General features: G+C 40.6%; 1 protein-coding gene across 1 annotated transcript; it reads right to left on the bottom strand.

The window, feature by feature from the left end:
* Nucleotides 1-262: 262 nt before the first annotated feature.
* Nucleotides 263-19,074, bottom strand: LOC117542159 (structural maintenance of chromosomes protein 6-like). The gene is made up of 26 exons (XM_034209629.1): nucleotides 19,036-19,074; nucleotides 18,559-18,694; nucleotides 17,956-18,061; nucleotides 17,579-17,715; nucleotides 17,309-17,370; nucleotides 17,137-17,217; nucleotides 14,958-15,059; nucleotides 14,641-14,760; nucleotides 14,411-14,509; nucleotides 14,083-14,229; nucleotides 13,621-13,709; nucleotides 13,340-13,504; nucleotides 12,867-13,045; nucleotides 12,543-12,744; nucleotides 8,508-8,622; nucleotides 8,062-8,222; nucleotides 7,719-7,854; nucleotides 7,539-7,619; nucleotides 7,227-7,397; nucleotides 5,781-5,918; nucleotides 5,284-5,429; nucleotides 5,006-5,128; nucleotides 4,725-4,830; nucleotides 1,951-2,103; nucleotides 1,650-1,747; nucleotides 263-553 (listed from the first exon to the last, which is right to left on the bottom strand). Exons 1-26 carry the CDS (start codon nucleotides 19,072-19,074, stop codon nucleotides 457-459), a joined length of 3,189 nt encoding a protein of 1,062 aa, XP_034065520.1. The 3' UTR covers nucleotides 263-456.
* Nucleotides 19,075-19,314: the final 240 nt, after the last annotated feature.

The raw sequence follows: 19,314 nt of genomic DNA on the forward strand, positions 1-19,314 counted from the left end.
GTGCATTCCAACGGACCGCCTTGTGTGGAGGATTTGGCACAGAGCTCTTAAAGGTGCAAAGCATTCCTCCTCACAAGACTGACCCCAAAAGCATTTCACGTTTTAAAGCAGATTCAAATCACACTGACTTTTATCCAGAGAATGGGCTGAAGAGGAGAGCAGGATTATGTGTGTACTGTGAGATGAACTTGAATTATGACTTCCAGTTAGCGAGACAAGTACAGAAATTGTCCTGACATATGCATAAAAAACACCAACACTGTATTTTTCCCAACTCGTTTGTTTTAATTTACATAAAACAACATCATTAACTTAGAAATGTGCCAGTTATAACAACAAATATTTTGGCAAGGTATAAACAAAATTCCCATCCTTCCCCCTCTATATAACAGAACTTAACATTATATACCCGGTTCAGTGTAACAAAACATTTAATATAGCTTAGTATTAGAACTACTACTCGTCGTCGCCGTCTTGACTACTTTGTTCCTTTATGCCACGATCTGGGTCTTTGAGACGGAGGATGCGGATATTTTTGCTCTGTGGAAGAGAGCTGAAACAAAAAAAACAAACATGACAATGTGACTTGGAGACAAAGTGTCTGGTGCTCTTTCCCAGAGAAACTAGGCAGCATATTGAAATCACATGACCTTTACTCCTGAACAGATTTACTTAATCAAAGCTCATTTATTAAGAATATATCAACAGTAACCAAGTCAATAAATCATATTTGAGTGGTCCTACTGCTTTGATATACAAATATATAAACTAGGGCTGTCAAGTTAACGCGTTAATAACGCAAACAAAAATTAACGCCACTAATTATTTTAACGCGATTAACGCATGTGCATTTTTTGTCCTCGGCCACCCCGTAGTTTCAGAGCGCATCGAGTTTAAAATACCATCTACAAGCTGATGCTGACAGCCCTGCTCCTGCCGCCCGCTTGCTGCAGACCACACTTCCACGCTCCCTGAATGGCCATCGGGAGGACCGGGAGAGACCTTACGCGTATTGTTGTTGTTAGCATCTGGTGCTAGCTAGCTGCGCTAACGGATATAAGTAGCTGTTTCAATGAAAACAGAGGAGTGACATTTCGCCGACAACTGCGCCGAGCACTTGACTTTATGCAGGAAGCCAGACAGTGGGACATTGTACGAAAAGTCAGCACACTCAGCTCGGATAGTGCGCGCAACATGATTGCAGCGTCCAGGCAGCTCCCATTCGAGCATATGCCTTGAGTTGCAAATAGCTCCAATGATCCATCTCACACACACACACACACACACACACACACACACACACACACACACACACACACACACACACACACACACACACACACACACAGTATTATTGTATGAGAGGTTCCAGGTTGAATTGAGGCGAATATTTGTAATGTTCAGAGGTTGTTGTTTAATATTCATGAGAATTGTTGTCATTGTTCAAATGATAATAAACATTTGCATAAAGCATATTTGTCCACTCATATGTTGATAAGAGTATTACAAATATTCCTCTAAGGTACATTTAGAACAGATAAAAAATGTGCGATTAATTTGCGATTAACTATGGACAATCATGCAATTAATCGCGATTAAATATTTTAATCGACTGACAGCCCTAATATAAACATGTAATCAGTGAATACCTTATGCTCTGTGGTGTGAGGAAGATGAACTGTCTGTAGCGCTGACCGGAAGCCACCTTTAGCATCATGTCCATTGAGATCCTCCTGTTCACCATGTCCTAAAGAAAACCAAGACTCATGTTATCTTTTGATAAATAAGGCTATAGAGACCATTTCATGTAATGCCAAGACCTTGCATAGGAACTTTCTCCAAACTCCTTCCTAAAATAGTAATTCCATGCTATTTTTAAGATGCCATTTAGGCACGGTGCAACCTTATCTAGACAAACTTGCAATATCAACAAAATAGGTTTTGTATTACCATGAAAACATCAAACTCGTCAAGACAGCGGAAAGGCGCCTCTGTGATGGCCCAAAGGGAGACCACAAAGCACACGGTGGAGAAGGAGCGCTCGCCTCCGGACAGAGAGCGCATGTCACTCAACTCCACACTGCTTCCCTGGCCTGGCTGCACCTACAGAGGAAAGAAGCCAAACAAAAACATTTGATCTAAGCCAAACTTTTTTCACCGAGGGCCACATACAGAAAGATATTCGAAGGGCTGGGCCACTCACTAGAGGTGAGGTTTATTGCCTCATAAGTGAAGTTATAAGTTAGCTAAATCAATCAAATGTAAGTCAATTGTGCTTGGTACAGCAGCCTACATCACAACTCTCCAGAGGGTTTCATTTATTATTACATTATTACATTGCATTTAGCTGACGCTTTTATCCAAAGCGACTTACAATAAGTGCGTTCGACCAACAAGATACAAACTTGAAGAAACAGAATCATATAAGTACATCAGGTTTCATAGAGATAAAACATTTCAAGTGCTACTCAACTGGCTTTGGATAAGGCAAGGCAAGGCAAGGCAAGGCAAGGCAAGGCAAGGCAAGGCAAGTTTATTTATATAGCACTTTTCAACACAAGGCAATTCAAAGTGCTTTACAAAAAATGAAAGAGATTAAGAAAATGGCATTTAAAATCAGTCATTAAAAAGAAAAGCTAATAAAAGAAACATTAAAAAGAAAAAATACATGGATAAAAGTTACAGTGCTGTCAATTAAACATTAAAAGAAAAAAGTACATGGATAAAAGTTACAGTGCAGTCTAAGATATGAATAGTTCAATTAAAAGCAGCGACAAAAAGAAAAGTCTTCAGCCTGGATTTAAAAGTAGTCAGAGTTGTAGCGGACCTGCAGGTTTCTGGGAGTTTGTTCCAGATATTTGGAGCATAATAACTGAACGCTGCTTTACCATGTTTAGTTCTGACTCTGGGGACAGAAAGCTGACCAGTCCCTGAAGACCTGAGAGATCTGGATGGTTCATAATTTAGCAGGAGGTCAGAAATGTATTTTGGGCCTAAACCATTCAGTGTTTATAAACCAGCAGCAGTATTTTAAAATCTATTCTTTGACACACAGGAAGCCAGTGTAAAGACTTCAGAACTGGAGTGATGTGATCCACTTTCTTAGTGTTAGTGAGGACTCGAGCAGCAGCGTTCTGAATTAGCTGCAGCTTCCTAATAGATTTTTTAGTGAGACCTGTGAAGACACCATTGCAGTAGTCGAGTCTACTGAAGATAAAAGCATGGACAAGTTTTTCCGAATCCTGCTGTGACATTAGTCTTTTAATCCTAGATATATTCTTTAGGTGATAGTAGGCTGATTTAGTAACTGTTTTAATGTGACTGTTGAAACTCAGGTCAGAGTCCATGACTACACCTAGATTTCTGGCTTTATCTGTTGTTTTGAACATTGCACACTGAAGCTCAGCGCTAACTTTTATACGTTCTGCCTTGGCTCCAAAAACCATTACCTCAGTTTTATCTTTGTTTAATTGGAGAAAGTTCTGACACATCCAGTCATTGATTTGTTCAATGCACTTACTCAGTGTTTGAATTGGAGCATAGTCTCCTGGTGAAATTGTTACGTAAATTTGTGTGTCATCTGCATAGCTATGGTAACTTAATTTGTTGTTCTTCATTATCTGAGCCAGTGGTAGCATGTAGATGTTAAAGAGAAGAGGCCCCAAGATGGATAAGCCAGTCCTATTAGTATATAAGTGCTTTGTTAGCAATTATTTGTTAGTAATTATATCGCTCGAAGTGGAGTCGAAAGAGATGAGTTTTCAGTCTCCCCCGGAAGATGTGTAAGCTATCTGCTGTCCTGATTTCAATGGGGAGCTCATTCCACCATTTTGGAGCCAGGATAGCAAACCCAGGTGCTGATGGGAACTTGGGTCCCCCTCGCAGTGAGGGTGCAGCGAGCTGTTTGGCTGATGCAGAGCGGAGTGCACGTGCTGGGGTGTATGGTTTAACCATGTCCTGGATGTAGGAAGGGCCAGATCCATTCGCAGCATGGTATGCAAGTACCATTGTCTTGAAATGGATTCTAGCAGTTACTGGAAGCCAGTGAAGGGAGCGGAGGAGCGGCGTGGTGTGGGAAAATTTAGGAAGGTTGAAGACCAAACGAGCCGCTGCATTCTGGATGAGCTGCAGAGGTCGGATAGCACATGCAGGTAGACCAGCCAGGAGGGAGTTGCAGTAGTCTAGGCGTGAGATGACGAGAGCCTGGACCAGAACCTGCGTCGCTTTCTGGATTTATTTTGTTAGTAGCTCATTCCTTAAAACAGGAGCCTCAGATTGCTTATCATAAGAGGAAATAGGAAGGGTATATTTCAAGGTTGTTATGTAAATAAGTTATTGGGCTTTTTTCTTATCAACTTAGAATATATTTTCAACTTTAATTGACTGAAAGTGGGCTTATTAACACATGAAAACTACTGTGTAATATATGTTTACAGATATATTTAAGAAGTTCAAGACAAGCTCAAGTTTCATTAGTGGGCCATATTCCATTATACTTTTTTAATTAGCTGATGGCCGATTCAAAATGGCCTGCGGGCCGCATTTGGCCCCCGGGCCGTAGTTTGGACACCACATTTTACATCAAGTGGTTTAAAAACTGTAGCATGTAGTAATGTCTCATGTTTTAGACAATCAAAGAAAAAGATCAAAGTGGTCTCATTTAGACTTTAGCCATGCTGCTATATTGTTTAGTTGCTCTGGTGTGAACTGAGTGATGAACTTACTGAGATAGAGAGGGTTTCACTCTTGTGATTAAAGGTCATACTTCCAGTGTAGCCTCTCTGGGCCAGTGTGCTGTCAAAGTAATATTTACAGCGGGCCGAGAGGAACCTAGAGGACGCAGAGAAAAACGTGAGCAAATGGACAAAGAAGGAAAGATGGCAGCATGATAATAAATCTAGGAACCAAGAAACAGTGAGGGTGAAGAGAAACATGAAATAAATGTATTCGCTTTTAAGTTAAGCGTACAATAATTTTTCCTGGACACAATTTGTCTCCAACTGACCTGAGCTCAGAGTACACCTGGAGTCTCTGGTTCATGACACCATCGAGACATTGGATGAAGCCATTTAGGTTTTTCATTTGCATTGCCATGTTCTTGTAGTTCTGCAGAGCCTCATGATACTGCCTAGTGATTGGAGAGAAAGACAAGCGGAAGAAAGCAACAGAGATTGAATTTATTTGATTTAATGCAAGACAAGACAACAGCCGGTCGTGTTAAAGTAATAAAGTGACATGACACTACATCATTGCATTTTAATGATCAGGGTGTTCTTCACATACCTCACTACCTCGTCACGGTTCCCCTGCTGCCTCTGCTGGGTGCTGATCTTCACATTGAGATGGCTGATCTCGTTGTCCAGACTCCTGGCTGTCCTTCGTACCTCCACTCGCTCCGGACAGATTTCGGTGGCTTTGGCCACAGACGTCTGAAATCACAGGGTGAACAACAAAAAAGGCTTCTGAGATTCAATGCAGAAGATACTAGAAGGAACTACATCTAAGATTCAGAATGCATAGTTATTCAACATTGCATTAAAAAACAAAGTGTGAAACAGATTTTAAATTAAAAAGTATTTGATTTTGTCTGAAAATTGCAAATGCTTTCCACAGTTAAGCCAAGTGTGCTTAAGATGGAGTAATATTTAGCTGATCTAATTCCTGGACCCACTCTATAATGTCTACTGAAAACCGACAAAAAAAAACATGATTTAAAAAAAAATCTTATTTAAATGTCTGCCTCTGTCTCAAGTTGCTCTTTGTGTCTCAGTTTAGTGTACCTGTAGTTCCTGCTCCTTGCTCTCTAGGTTGCCTTCGAGCGCCTGTATGCTGCGGAGATGTGCAGTGCGTTTCTCGTCGTAGTGTTTCTTGTGATGCTTGCACTTGCCCACGTCCTGATCGGTCTTACTCAGCTCGTCCTGTAAAGGGACCAAAGGAAGAGCACAGAAAGAATAACGCATGAGATTCACCCAGTACACGAGGATGGTGTTACGATAAAACCTCATTTGAATTGGACACTTTTTACTTAATACAAACGTTTCACAAGTTTGACATGATTTGGGCATTCCACAAGTTAAGGTTGAAGGATTCCAATCACTTGTTTATCTTTGTCACCTGATCTTGGTCTTAAGTATTCAGTGGCGTTATTATATGTACAAAAGTGGTGGGGCACAAGAAACTTAGATGTCTATATATAAGCTTCTGCAGTGAGGTTCATGGCTGGTGAGGCACTGGCACTGACTCTTCAGGTTTACAAATATTATATTTTGACCTAAATCAAAATATAATATTATTTTCAAAAGCTTTTTTTGTCTGATGCTTCAATTCATTTTAAACAGACAGTTCAACAGAAGGATACCCAAAAAATGTAATTTTATCATTTAAATATTGAATTGTTCTCTCTCAGTAAGATCCCATTTTCAATAAAATTGCAGTCTTACCTTGACTTGAAGCTGAAGTCCATTTGCCTATCCCTCTGGACAAAAATCTCTATTACTTTTTTGTAAAAGTCCTCCTTATGTTCTTGTAGTTTCAAAAGTCTATCATAAATCTAATCTAATCAATAGATTTATGATTAGAAAATTAGAAAAGTAGGGTAGACATGTGGATATTATCCGGCTGAACAAAACGTGCATTTATCTAACAGCTACGTTTCCCACAGACCTTATTTGGAGCTATTTTCTAAAATCCTATGGAGAAATCTCATTGCTTTTTTGCCGAGGGAAGCCATGCACAGCTTACTTCCGGGTTTTAGGACGCCTCACTGCAGCTCTCTCGTCTCCTCTTCACACACCACACTTTTCGCGGCACACGTACTTACAGCCAATCAGCTCTGAATTATGTGAGATGACGTATGGTGGGGATGGCAGCTCTATGCCCCTATGGTCATTATTTTTTTGCCACACACATTAAATAGGAAAATATTCTGAGCATGCGCAGTGTAGTTGTTACAGTCACTTAGACAGAGAGAGGGAGGGGCAGGATCGGGTTTTGTCCCACATGGCTCTAAACAGCTCAATAGGCACACACTGTAGACACTAATTAGAAGAACACAGACTAAAACAGCAATGTACAGACGAATCAGATGATTAAACATGATCTTAAAATATATTTAATATATTTTTTAATTTATTTTTTGCATTTTGTTGTAATCATTATTTTAATACTTTCTGCTGACACTAGGTGGGGCTGTGCCCCTAATGACCAGTCGCCACTGTAAGTATTACCTTGACATGCTCTGCATCCTCTGCGGCCGTGAAGATCTGCTCTTTGTGCTGCTTGTACTTCTGCTCTGCCTTCTCATAGGCCGCCTTGCAATCAGCCATCTGAGCCTGTGCCTCGTCGCACTCTGCATACTTCGACGAGATCTTAGATATGATCTCTTGAAGCTCTTCTTCCTGTGAAAGTGTGCCAAAAGTGATGACCGAATTATGACTTGAATACCCATTCTCAGTCATAATTCCATATGTTTATCAACTGAGATGAGTACGACGTAAGCTAATCGGATTATTGTACTGCATTGTGTCGTCTGTACAAACCAGGGGATTGAGGTCCTCTGACTGAGGCTCTTCCACATTCTGTAGCTCCGACAGCTCCAGCTTGATCTTTGCGGCCTTGTTCTGAAGAAAATACAGATTCATTCAAACATTGGGATTGCTACTGATTTGATTTAGAATTGTGTTGTTATTATTTATATACACACACGCACAAATACTTACTTTGATAGTCCTCTCCTCCACTTGGGCCCTTCTCAGCAGCCCATCGTTCTGTTTGACGTCGTCATCCAACTTCCCCATCTGCTGCTGGAAACGTGTTGCCTGAGCTTCCTGGTTCTCCAACTCCTTCTGCAAGTGCCTGAGAGAGAAGAGAGGATCCAAGAGACAAAAACGGTGTTAAGGCAGAAGTTAAAAACAACTACTCATAGTGTATATCACAATGATTGTAGATAAAAAAATCCATCATCTACTTTGGCTTTCTAAATACAACAAGCCCCATGGGACCAAATATATCTACAGCTGGACTCATCAGGTACATTCTGTCTCACTGCATCCACACACACACCTGATCTCCTCCTCTACATCTCCAGAGAGGTAGTTGGCTCTAGTCTGCTCAGCAGAGTAACTGCGGTTATTGAAGACCTGATCTCCGTCCTTTGAAAAGGCCTGGGAACAGTTCCGAGGAGGGGCGCCGCCCTGCATCACTCGCCGAGCGTCTGTTTGATTCTACACAACCACACACAAAATGTTGTTCATTAGGTGTCTTACAATATCAGCCAGAAATGCTGCATATGTACTCGGGTTATAGGGGTAATGATCTAGGATCAACTACTAAGCACACACGTCTTAAATAGCTTAAAATAACATCATGGTATGTTGTATTACATCATAAAGAAACATTATCAAAATGTTCTTTGTAGATCGTTCATATCAGCGTCAAGTACATGGCTATATTCTGAATAATCTTAGGTTATTGGGACTTTCTAATGGTTCCACTGGGAATGTGGTCACCTTAATGAGCAGGATGCTCTCTATGCCCCGTTGATCAATCAGACAGTTGGCAACGACAGGGTCCTCAATTTCTAGAGAGTGAAGCACGGACGGGAACTCGGGGTGATTCACGGCCCTGACACAAAGACAAAACAAACCACTGTTAATTAAAAAGTGATACTTCATGTTAATTAACACACATCCAATCAGTTTCTCTTTGCGTTTAATAATGTCATTCTATTTCCGCAAACATTGCTAGATACAGTGCACTGCCTTCCTGTCTGTAGCTCTGGTGTAGACCGGTTGTGTTTGTTAGGAATATGTGTATTACAGGAGAACGTTGTGACTACTAGGGCTGTGCAATTAATCGTATTTTAATCGCAATTACGGCTTGCGACGATTATGAAAACAGCATAATACGATTATTTTGCTGGGTGCGCTTTCGCCCCTCCCTAAAAGCCCACTTGGCCACGTGGGAGTGACATGTGTTGTGAGTGTTCAGCGCGAGCGAAGATGTCAGAACAAGAGCAGCAACTCGTTAAAAAGAAGGGTAAAACTATTTCCACTATTCGGAAGTACTTTGGCTTTCAGGAGTCCGACGTGGAGCAAAACAAAGTACAGTGCAGGATTTGTTACCAGGTTGTGTTGGCACCACACGCTAACACAACCAATCTCTTTAATCATCTGAAATACAACCACAAAGTGCAATACGACCGGGCAATAATACAACAAAAAGCAGACCAAAAAGCAGATGCCCACTCGACTTCATCCACCACATCATCACAGTCATCGATTCAGGACGCATTTTACAGAGCAACGGCCTACGCGACGAGCTCGCAGAGACAGAGATATTACAGGTGCCATTACATTTCACATCGCTAAAGATATGTGCCCAGTTAGCACTGTTAGCAACCAGGGCTTTAAGCAACTTGTCAACACGTTGGACAAGCGTTACGCGATGCTGTCTCACTATTATTTCAGCAGGTCTGCGCTGCCTGCGCTATATGACAAATGCCGTGGGGAAGTTGAGAGAGATGTGGCTTCAGCTGGCTACTTTGCCACCACAACGGACCTATGGTCTAGCCCAGGGGTGCCCAACCAGTCGATCGCGAGATGTGTCTAAAAATAGAACAACAATATTCTGTTTTATCGTTAATGTCCTGTAACATAATTTTCCTGTGCCAGAATAATGCACTTGAACGCATCAAAGCTTTGTGATTGGCCGGCGTCACCCCATGTGTCGGGGCGTGGCTGGTGGGCAGTGGACTATTTCGCTGACGTTGTCCTTGTCAACAGGAGTGACAGTCCGTTCACACACAAGACCGCAATTATGGCAGAAGCAAAAAAGCCCAAAATATATAATTTTCACTCCGAGTGGGAGGATGATTATTTTTTGTATCTATTCCAATTCAAAGTCCATCTGTCTCATCTGCAATGCGAGTGTGGCTTTATTGAAGAAGGGTAATTTAGGAGCGGCATTTCAAAACAGTGCACAAACGCTACGAGACGGAATTCCGTCCTAATTCTGCCCTACGCTCCCAAAAGGGGAGGGGCCTGAAAGGACAGCTAAATGCACAGCAGTCCATTTTCACCAGGCCCAACAACAAGACAAGGCTGCTACCAGAGCATCTTATCGCGTCAGTCACGTTCTAGCGAAACACATGAAGTCTTTCAAAGATGGCGAAGTTGTGAAAGAAGCTTTCCTGGAGGCTGCGACGCGCTTTTTGGGGACAGTAAAAATAACAGTAGCATTTCAACAGGTATTTGATATAATAAAAACTCAAGTTAGATACCGTTATTAATCAGATGTAAGTTTTAGTTTGTTTGAACTTATTCATTATAATTATTGTACACAATGGTATAAGAATGCAATAGGGGTGTAACGGTACACGTACCGAAATTATTCGGTACGGGCCCTTCGGTTCGGTACACGTGTGTACCGAAGTGTACCGAACGAATATAACGTTAAACGTAAGAAATTGAGAACGTGAACAACTTTTTGGAAGTAATCTCAGGTGCTGCGTCGCAGCATTCAGAGTAATTTGCTCACATTGGGTTCAACGCGTCATAGAGCGAGCAAGTCATTTAATTGGACGAGAGGCATACTATGAGAGCTGGTCACAGGGATGCATTCAAATGTAGTCAGTAATTTGAGGAACTGTCGAAATGGCGAACGCAGATAAAGTTGAGCTCAAAAATCCTCCAGCATCATTGAAGTCTCCGGTTTGAGAACATTTTAGTTTCGCAGTTACGTACAAGGATGACGGACAAAGACAGGTGGACCGAACCAAAGCTGTTTGTCGGCATTTTTCAACTAAAATTGGTTACGCGGCTGGCAATACATCAAACTTGCACACTCATTTGAAAAGGCATCACCGGAACGTGAATATCACCAGTACCAAAAGAAAAAAGACTGAAGTGCAAACCCAACTCCCACTAGCATTTAAGCCTCCACCACTCGCAAAAACTTCAGACCGAGCCAAAGCTATTACAAACGACAAATATCATATATTATGTTGCCATGTTAGCAAAGCGCTACCTGGCTGTATCGGCTACCTCTGTCCCTAGCGAGAGGGTGTTCTCCACAGCAGGAGACATTGTTAGTGCCAGCAGATCTGCCCTTTCGGCAAGCAATGTGGACAAGTTCATCTTTCTTTAAACAACATGAATACAATGACAAGCAAGCAAGTCATTATGTCAAACTGGCTGCTTAGGTACTAGTACAGTAAAGTTCAAATACAGATTATTTCAGCTAATCGAAATGCTGCACCTTAATGTTTATTTTGTATTTATTTGAGTGAATATTCACAGTTTAATAATAATTAAAAACCCCAAACTAATAGTTTATGTTTTGTGAATAGCCTACTAGTACAGTAAAGTTCAAATACAGATTATTTCAGTTCATCGAAATGCTGCACCTTAATGTTTATTTTATTTTGTATTTATTTGAGTGAATACATTATTCACAGTTTAATAATAAAAACAAATTTTTTTCTGCTGTACCGAAAACGTACCGAACAGAACCGTGACCTAAAAACCGAGGTACGTACCGAACAGAAATGTTTGTGAACCGTTACACCCCTAGAATGCAAACATTAAGATCTGTTCTGTTTAAATTGATTATAGTCTATTATCAATTCAGGTTAAGAAACTAGTGTTGCTTGCATCCTATTTTAAAAAAGGCATTTATTTGTATACTCTAATAAAATGCAACAAAAAAAGGGTTTGATTCTATTAATTTTGTCTTTTTTATTGCACTTTGGCAGCAGATTCCCGTGTAGCTTCAGATCTGAGTTGTCTTATTAGTAAGCCTAATTTATACTTTTATAGCAACACTATTTTTATATAATGGCAAAGAAAGGGTTCAGAGTCTTTTCTTTTTTTCCTGTGTCATATGTGGCAGCACTGCCACAAGTTCCTCTTCAGAGGGTCTTCAGTACATATGGCAATATTGTCACCTGCCTGCGCTCATCTCTGAAACCAGACCATGTAAACAGGCTGGTGTTTCTTGCAAAAAATCTTTAAGCATTTGCCATGGTGGCCAAAACCTTTTTATTTGGTCTTAAATTGTAGTTCAACATTTATTTACTTCTGGACCATGACGGTTGGCCAGCCTTCAACGTTTAACTGAGTGGAATATGTTGAATATGTTTTACCAACATGTTGGCTATATGTTAAGGAGTTTTCAGTAGGTTGTGACAGTGCACTGCAACATATTTGATTTAATTCATTTTGGTCCAATTTATTTTTATTTATCATATTAATAATATATGTTTAGTATGGTTTTGGAAGAGCGCTTCAACATATTTGTTGATCTTGTTTATTGGTAAAATATTATTTGTTTTAAAGTTCAATAAATGGTCAATGAATAATCGTCAAAATAATCGTGATATCAATTATTGACCCAAATAATCGTGATTATGATTTTTGCCATAATCGCACAGCCCTAGTGACTACCTTTACTTCAAGCTGACTAACGCTCTATTCTCTGTGTAGGAGGATCCTCATTGTATGGTTTTCTTGGTGTTTAATGTATGTTTTGGTATATAACCTCACCGTGATCTTGTGTCATGGACACGTGGGAGGAAATGGCTGGTGATGATGGCAGGTCTACGGGCATTTGGGCAAACTTTGGACATGAGGCCTTGCAGCACCTTCTCGTCGTCGTGGTTATCACATGTGAAGGCCTGCAGCTGGCCTTTCAGACACACTTCCACAGCCAGAGCCAGCTCCGGGTCTTTCAGGCGGATAAGGTGACCTGGAGAAGGACATTTGAAAAGAGAAGCAAAGTCAGAATGGTCCACCTGGTGGGTATATCACTGAGAAATGAAACAGTCCTGGAACATCTATGCCCATTAACAACCGAGACCAAAGTCTTACCCAGAGGTCCTCTGGGTTTTTGCCTGAACTGTCCCTTTCTGCCAGCCTCATCGATGGCGGTCAAGAGTGCGGGCATGTGCTCTCCAAAACGCCGCAGGCGATTGGAGCGACTGCTCTCCATGTTCTGCAGGTTCCTTCTGTTGGCGTCAATGGACTTCTGAAACACATCTTGCTCTCTCCTGGAGACAAAAGGAGGTCATTATGTTAGGCTGTTACCACTTCACAAATGTTACTCCAGGGCCAGAAGGAGCTAATATTTTTATTATCATTATTTATCAGAAGCATTGACAGAACCGAAGGGCTAATGGATGGATTCACATAATAGTATGATTTGCAAAATATATCCTATTCCAAAATGTATATACATTTACTCCAGCTTTAAAATCAACTGACAGACCAGTGCCAGGGGCTTATTTAGCTACCACTGGAAACAACACAACTGTACTGACATAATGTAGTGTTTGTTCCCCTACTTAATTTTCCCTTGCTCCTCCGTGGCGCGGCTGCATGCGTGCCGATACTGGTCAATCTGCTGTTCGAGCGTGGAGGTCTGGTGGTTCATGTTTTCCAGCTCGGCCTTTAGCTGCTCCACACGCTCCATTCTGTCCTGGCTCTCTGCTCCTGATTTCTGAGTAATGCTGGAGGGATAAGAAGAAGGAAAAAAAGATGACCATGATATTTTAAGGAGCAAAGAAAAACCCATGTTTTGACTTGAACGCAGCACAGAAGATCCTTTTACAAGATGAGGTCATACCTCAGCTTGAGAACATTTATTCTTGAGGACAGCTGAGCTTTGTCCTTTTCCAGGTCCCTCAAGTGAGCCCTGCACCTGTGAACAGTGACCTAGCACAATCACAGAATCCAGAAGTAGAAACACGGGTCAGTTTACAAGTCACGATGATAATACTCAACTTTTGATGGTGGTAGACATCTTCACAATGTTTTAAGTTGAGTCCATCTGGACCACATTACACAAATAAAACATGTCAGTACTGGAATTGTAAGCTGTTGATTAAAATGGCGGGCTTTGCCGTAGTACTTTATCGATAAACCGTTCCCCTACTTTCTTGTTCACAACTACCTTATTTGCTGGGGAACGACCGTTGCTGCTATGGATATATATTTCAGCACTGTTTAACAACTTTAAATCACTTCCAGTACTGGTATGAAAGTGAATGTACCAATTGTCAGTACAGTGTTTTGTCTGTACTCTTACCTCACTGGAGTTGAGCACGGCATTTTTTTCCCGAGCCTCAGACTTGAGCTGAGCAGATTCGGGCTGGAGCTCCTGGACTTGTTGTGTGATTCCCTCCAACCTTTCCTCGATCTGTCTGTATTTCCCCTCAGCCTCTTCGACCTTATTCTGCATCATGACATAAAAACAGATCAGAGAAATAGGGCGGTAAAAAAGTGAGAGGACAGAAGATTGCTTCGCATGGACAAGTACAAAGTTGCGGTGTTCATGTTTAAACAGAAGCTTTTTAATTGAAATCACTCAAGATCACACAACTAATTCTGCGGTGAATAATACAGAAATATCCTACCTTCCATTCTTCCACCTTCGCATCGTATTTCTCCGTAGAATGTTTGTCTGATTGCAGCTTCTCCTTTAATGGCTTCAACTCATTCTCCATATCTTGCACCTGCAAAATGAAGTCACTCCAAAATATTAGCTAGATGAATTACCCTTTAAAAAAGAATTGCTTATATCCCAGAGTCCTGGGATACTGAATAAAGGGGGTTGGGAATTCAAAACTGGGAGAAATGATCTCACCAAAACCCAAGCCATTTGATTCTGCAACTCCTCTAGTTTGGTCTCCATTTCATCCAATGATGACAGGTTCTTGAAACGCTCCTCTTTCTCCAGGTACTTCTGCTTCAAGTCTTTCAAGTACTGTAACAATATAAATGGTAATATATATATATATTGCTGGTCAAATAGAGTAGTAGACCAACCAAACAAAGTTGTACAAATTATTAACAGTATAGGACTGCTTCATTATAGTTAATTCCTCTCACATGGTCCTTTGAGACATTGTGAATTATTGGTTATAGCTGCATATTATACGAGTCAATCAAACTTTTTCTTACTTGACCATGTTGCTCAACTTTTTCTTCTGTGATACGCTTGGTGGTTTTGATGTGCAGAAAGTCCTCTCTCATCTGGTCCAATTGGGTAGATTTCATGAAAAACTGAAAGAGGAATGAAATAAAAACAAAAGTGGAGAAATCAAGATCACAAAAACAAAATGATAAAACATTGTTATTTAAAAAATTATTACTTATTAGTGCGAATGCTGTTTGGAAATGTAGCGTTGTACCCACATAGATATATAAACCATGATATACACACGTGTTTATATCATAGGTTTATATATATATCTATGGTTGTACCCTATGGTTGTACCTACACTTCCTACAGCGTAACCTGAGACCAGGGCCGGCCCGTCGCACTGGCGTTATCGATGTTCGCCTAGGGCGCCAGATATGTGGAGGTGCTGCGCTGACAGCTCTGGGAGGAATTTTTTTTTTTTTGACCGTTGGTGCTCATCCTAATTTTCAGCCTTGATGTAACAACATTCATAATTAAGTAAATGTAACACCCTTTTCATCCCGGTCACACTTTTCATTTGCCCTGTACGATGGACGCTGTAAGTGATGAAAATGGGGGATGTTGGCTTATCTGGCACCCGCAGCTCACAGCCAAAGTGTGAGTGAGCGTGGGAGCGAGCGAGGGAGAGAGGGACCGGTACACGCTGTTGTTATTAGCATCTGGTGCTAGCTGCTCTAACGGATATTAGAAGAAGATGTTTCTACAATGATGTGGAGGGAGAGTCCTCTCCAGTCAGACTGAGGCTGATAACTACAGCTCAGTGAGGTAAAGGACTCTTGAGTGTTTAGATAGTTCACTTTAGTCTAAGTTATCTCAGTGGGTGTTACGTGCCGTAGCGTTTGTGTGGGTGTGTGTGTCTTTTTCTCTCTCCCTCTGAATCCCCAGGTGCAGCCTGATTGTCCCCAGGTGCTCCCAATCCTCAATCAGGGCCTCCATAAAGGACCTGAGGAAGGCTGCAGTCGCGCTCTCCTTCTCCTCTGGCTGCATGTGTGCATCATGTCTCTGTCTCTGTGTGAGGCCTGTGTTCTTGTGAATTGTTAGATGTTCTCCAGGTTAGCTTTTTGTGTATTGTTTATTTTTAGTTTGCTCTGCAAGTTGGCTGGTGAGCCCTTTTTCTTTTGTCCATTAAAACCTCACTTTGTGGCTTCAGTAGACAGTTTCCTCTCCTTTTTCTCTCGCCTGGTTATTTTGGTGTTTTGTTACTTCCCTTTGTACCCCTAGTTAGGAGGGAACGTAACAGTGGGTCTCAAACGTTTTGATCACAATTTATGTAAACACATATTTCCAAGGCACTCCTTTATAATTATTGGGATAAAACAGGTTTGAAATCATTCCAATGTATACTATAGGACAGTAAACCAGACATATCGTTTTAAACTGGAGAGATACAAAAATATGCATAAATATAATAGTAAAATAAGATATGAATGAACAACAAAAATAAAATATGTTACATGTATTTGTTATTGGCTATGGTAGGTTATTGGTTATGTTCACATACTTATTTAATTATTAAAATGTAAACCAATCTTTTTCATATGGGTGTTTAGAGTTCTAGTCCCTAGTAATTCTGCATAAAGTGCACCAGATTGAAGCATTTTAACAAGGGGGGCCAGAGATATGGAAAATCCACCCAAATGGCCCCAGAAGAGGTTTTTTTTTTGCTAAATCTGTCTAAAAAGGTCAAATATCACTTGTTTTGCATCAATCTTGATACAGGGTACTTATTATATGTTGTACTTTGGATTCCTAAAGCTTTTAGTCTACTAACCCATCATCCAAGGTTAGTTTTCACTATAAGTACAAAATATTTTTTGGACGGACACTATAATTCACAGTTTTTTACCATGTTCAATCTGAATTAAAATAAAAAACATCTATATTGATTCTGACTTTTCTACATCCAACTCACAGGTTTATCATTACTTTGAGAAAAAAGATTATTAATTTAACCCCTTTAGAAGGGCCTGAAACCTGAAAAACAGGCTTGGGGCCTAACAGGTTAAGCTTTTTCTGCATTTGTGGAGCTAAAAGCAGCTACCATTCAGCTAATAACATATTCAGCTTTTTCTGCATTTTCAGCTAAATTCAGCCATACATGTTCACAGTTTACAGCATTCGCACACATTTTCTGCAGGAAATGCATTTTCTAGTTACCTTGTACTTGTCCCCTTCCCCTTTGGAATGTAGGAAGTATTTGCTCATCTCTTGAGTGAGAACAGAAACAGGGTTGTTGACCTTTGAAAGACCCAGTAACATGGTTATCGTACAGGATTTACATTTTGTTGAAGTTCAACATTGCATTGTGTAAGATTTGCATAGCTCCTACCTGTATGTTAAAATTGTCCAGGATAGAGAGCAACTCTTCCTTTTTGGTTGAGACAATTTGACCTGTAAGAGGAAAAATAATCTTTATGAATACCTTATAATATAGACTGAAGCTGCTTACGGTAGTATTTTACTTGGTAATATTGAAACACGTTTCATTTTCCTTTGTTTTTGCACCTTGTTCCTATACATGTTGTTGTAGCAGATCAATGTACAGTAGCAGCAGTATCTTCAAAAAAAAATACTAATTTTTAGAATGCGTCATCTTTACCAGATTTGCTCCTCAGTTTATAGGTTCTCAACCCCTCGCGTGTTATTCTCAGGTCTACAGTGATAGCTGGGCCGTACACCTCAGATTTGAAGGCGTCCCTTCCTTTGTTTCGCAGGGTGATCGAAACATCAGCCGAACTGAGGAAAGAGAGTAACGGACATTACACCTACGTGAATCAAGTGATGCAACTTTTAATTAAGGGTACTTTTGCATGCGACGTTATGAAAAATGTCATATGTATGACATGAGTAGTAGACAAAAGACATTTGATGTGGTATGATATGTGTGGTGCTATAGAGCAAATTCATGGAATATTTGTTTATACTAGAATTTCTGGACGTTGGGGGATGCGGGCGAGAAGAGTAAATGATTTATACCTTTCTCCTTCCTTTACAAATCCTTTGAGGGACAATCCTCTGTTGGTGGCATGTGCATTACCGCCTAGGGTAACTATGAGAGCTGTCAGAACGGCACTCTTTCCACCTGTCACACAAGCAGCAAAACATGTTTTAGACACTTTCAAAAGCAAGAACATAATGGAAAATAAGACACAAGAGAACAGAGTGTGTTGCTTGAGTTGAAATACATGATTTAGGTTCAAGCCATTACAAAGATTTAGGGCAAAGTAGATAATTCATTATATGCATATCATAGGTTTACAGAAATACGTCTGATTTTCATGAATACAAGAGAGCAGACAGTGTTAAACATATTGTATTATTAATGTACAGAAAGACAAGCTACATCCACCACAAACGATTATATTAAACCGTTTAATATCGATTAGTGTGGAGATGATGCAACTCAATTCACTTGCTCATCATTCATAATCTTGCTAACATATGTCTGGTATGATTGTGAACTACATAAACAAACTTAAAGTATTCCAACTAAATTATAGATGAGTCAAGATAGTCAGCACTTCTTGGCAACTAATAAACAGTTCACAACAATGAGTATTTAACTTGTATTTCACTTACTTCCATTGTTGCCAACAACAAAGTTCACATTTGAACCAAAAGTGAATGGGCCGAGGTGAGAGTGGCACATGAAGTTCTTCAGTGTGATGCTCTCCACAATCCCTGCATCACTCGCCACCTCACTCACACCCTGCACCTAAACACAGGGGAGCTGGGCATGTCATTTCCCACTAATACATCTCATGCATAGTCATATACAGTGATGCAAACACAGGTATGGTGAAAAAAGAGAGAACTATTCGAAGCAGAAAAAAAAACAGCGTAATAAACCATCTGACAAAGGCCTGTGCTATAATGCTTCAATTAACTGGCTATTCTTTATAATATACTCAGATCAATAGGAGACGGAGATGTTAAGTTATAAATCAAGGGTTTTCATTATTATTTACAGGTAGATATTATACACTTTTGACTTTAAGGGCTTCAGTTTTTCTTCTTCTCCTTTGCTTGCGAAAGTGTTTCTACTGCTTTACTAACTGCTTTGCACAACCGACTGGTGCTGCTGCATGACGTCATGACGTCACCGGTGCTTATCAGGCTCTAGCTCCTCTAGCTCTCGCAGCGGGGTTACAGCGCAGAAGTGCGCTGCATTTGCGCATGACTGATGTGCAACAACATGTGACTCCTCCGTTTGTCGCTTGTTAGCAGACCCTTCACGCGATAGCAGAGCAAACAGGTACAGGAGGCGTAGAGCGAGGGATCATTGGTACTTGGTGGCTAATAGCCGCGTTCACACCAAGTACTTTGCCGTACTTA

Source organism: Gymnodraco acuticeps, unplaced genomic scaffold, assembly GCF_902827175.1.
Source record: "Gymnodraco acuticeps unplaced genomic scaffold, fGymAcu1.1, whole genome shotgun sequence".
NCBI lineage: Eukaryota > Metazoa > Chordata > Actinopteri > Perciformes > Bathydraconidae > Gymnodraco > Gymnodraco acuticeps.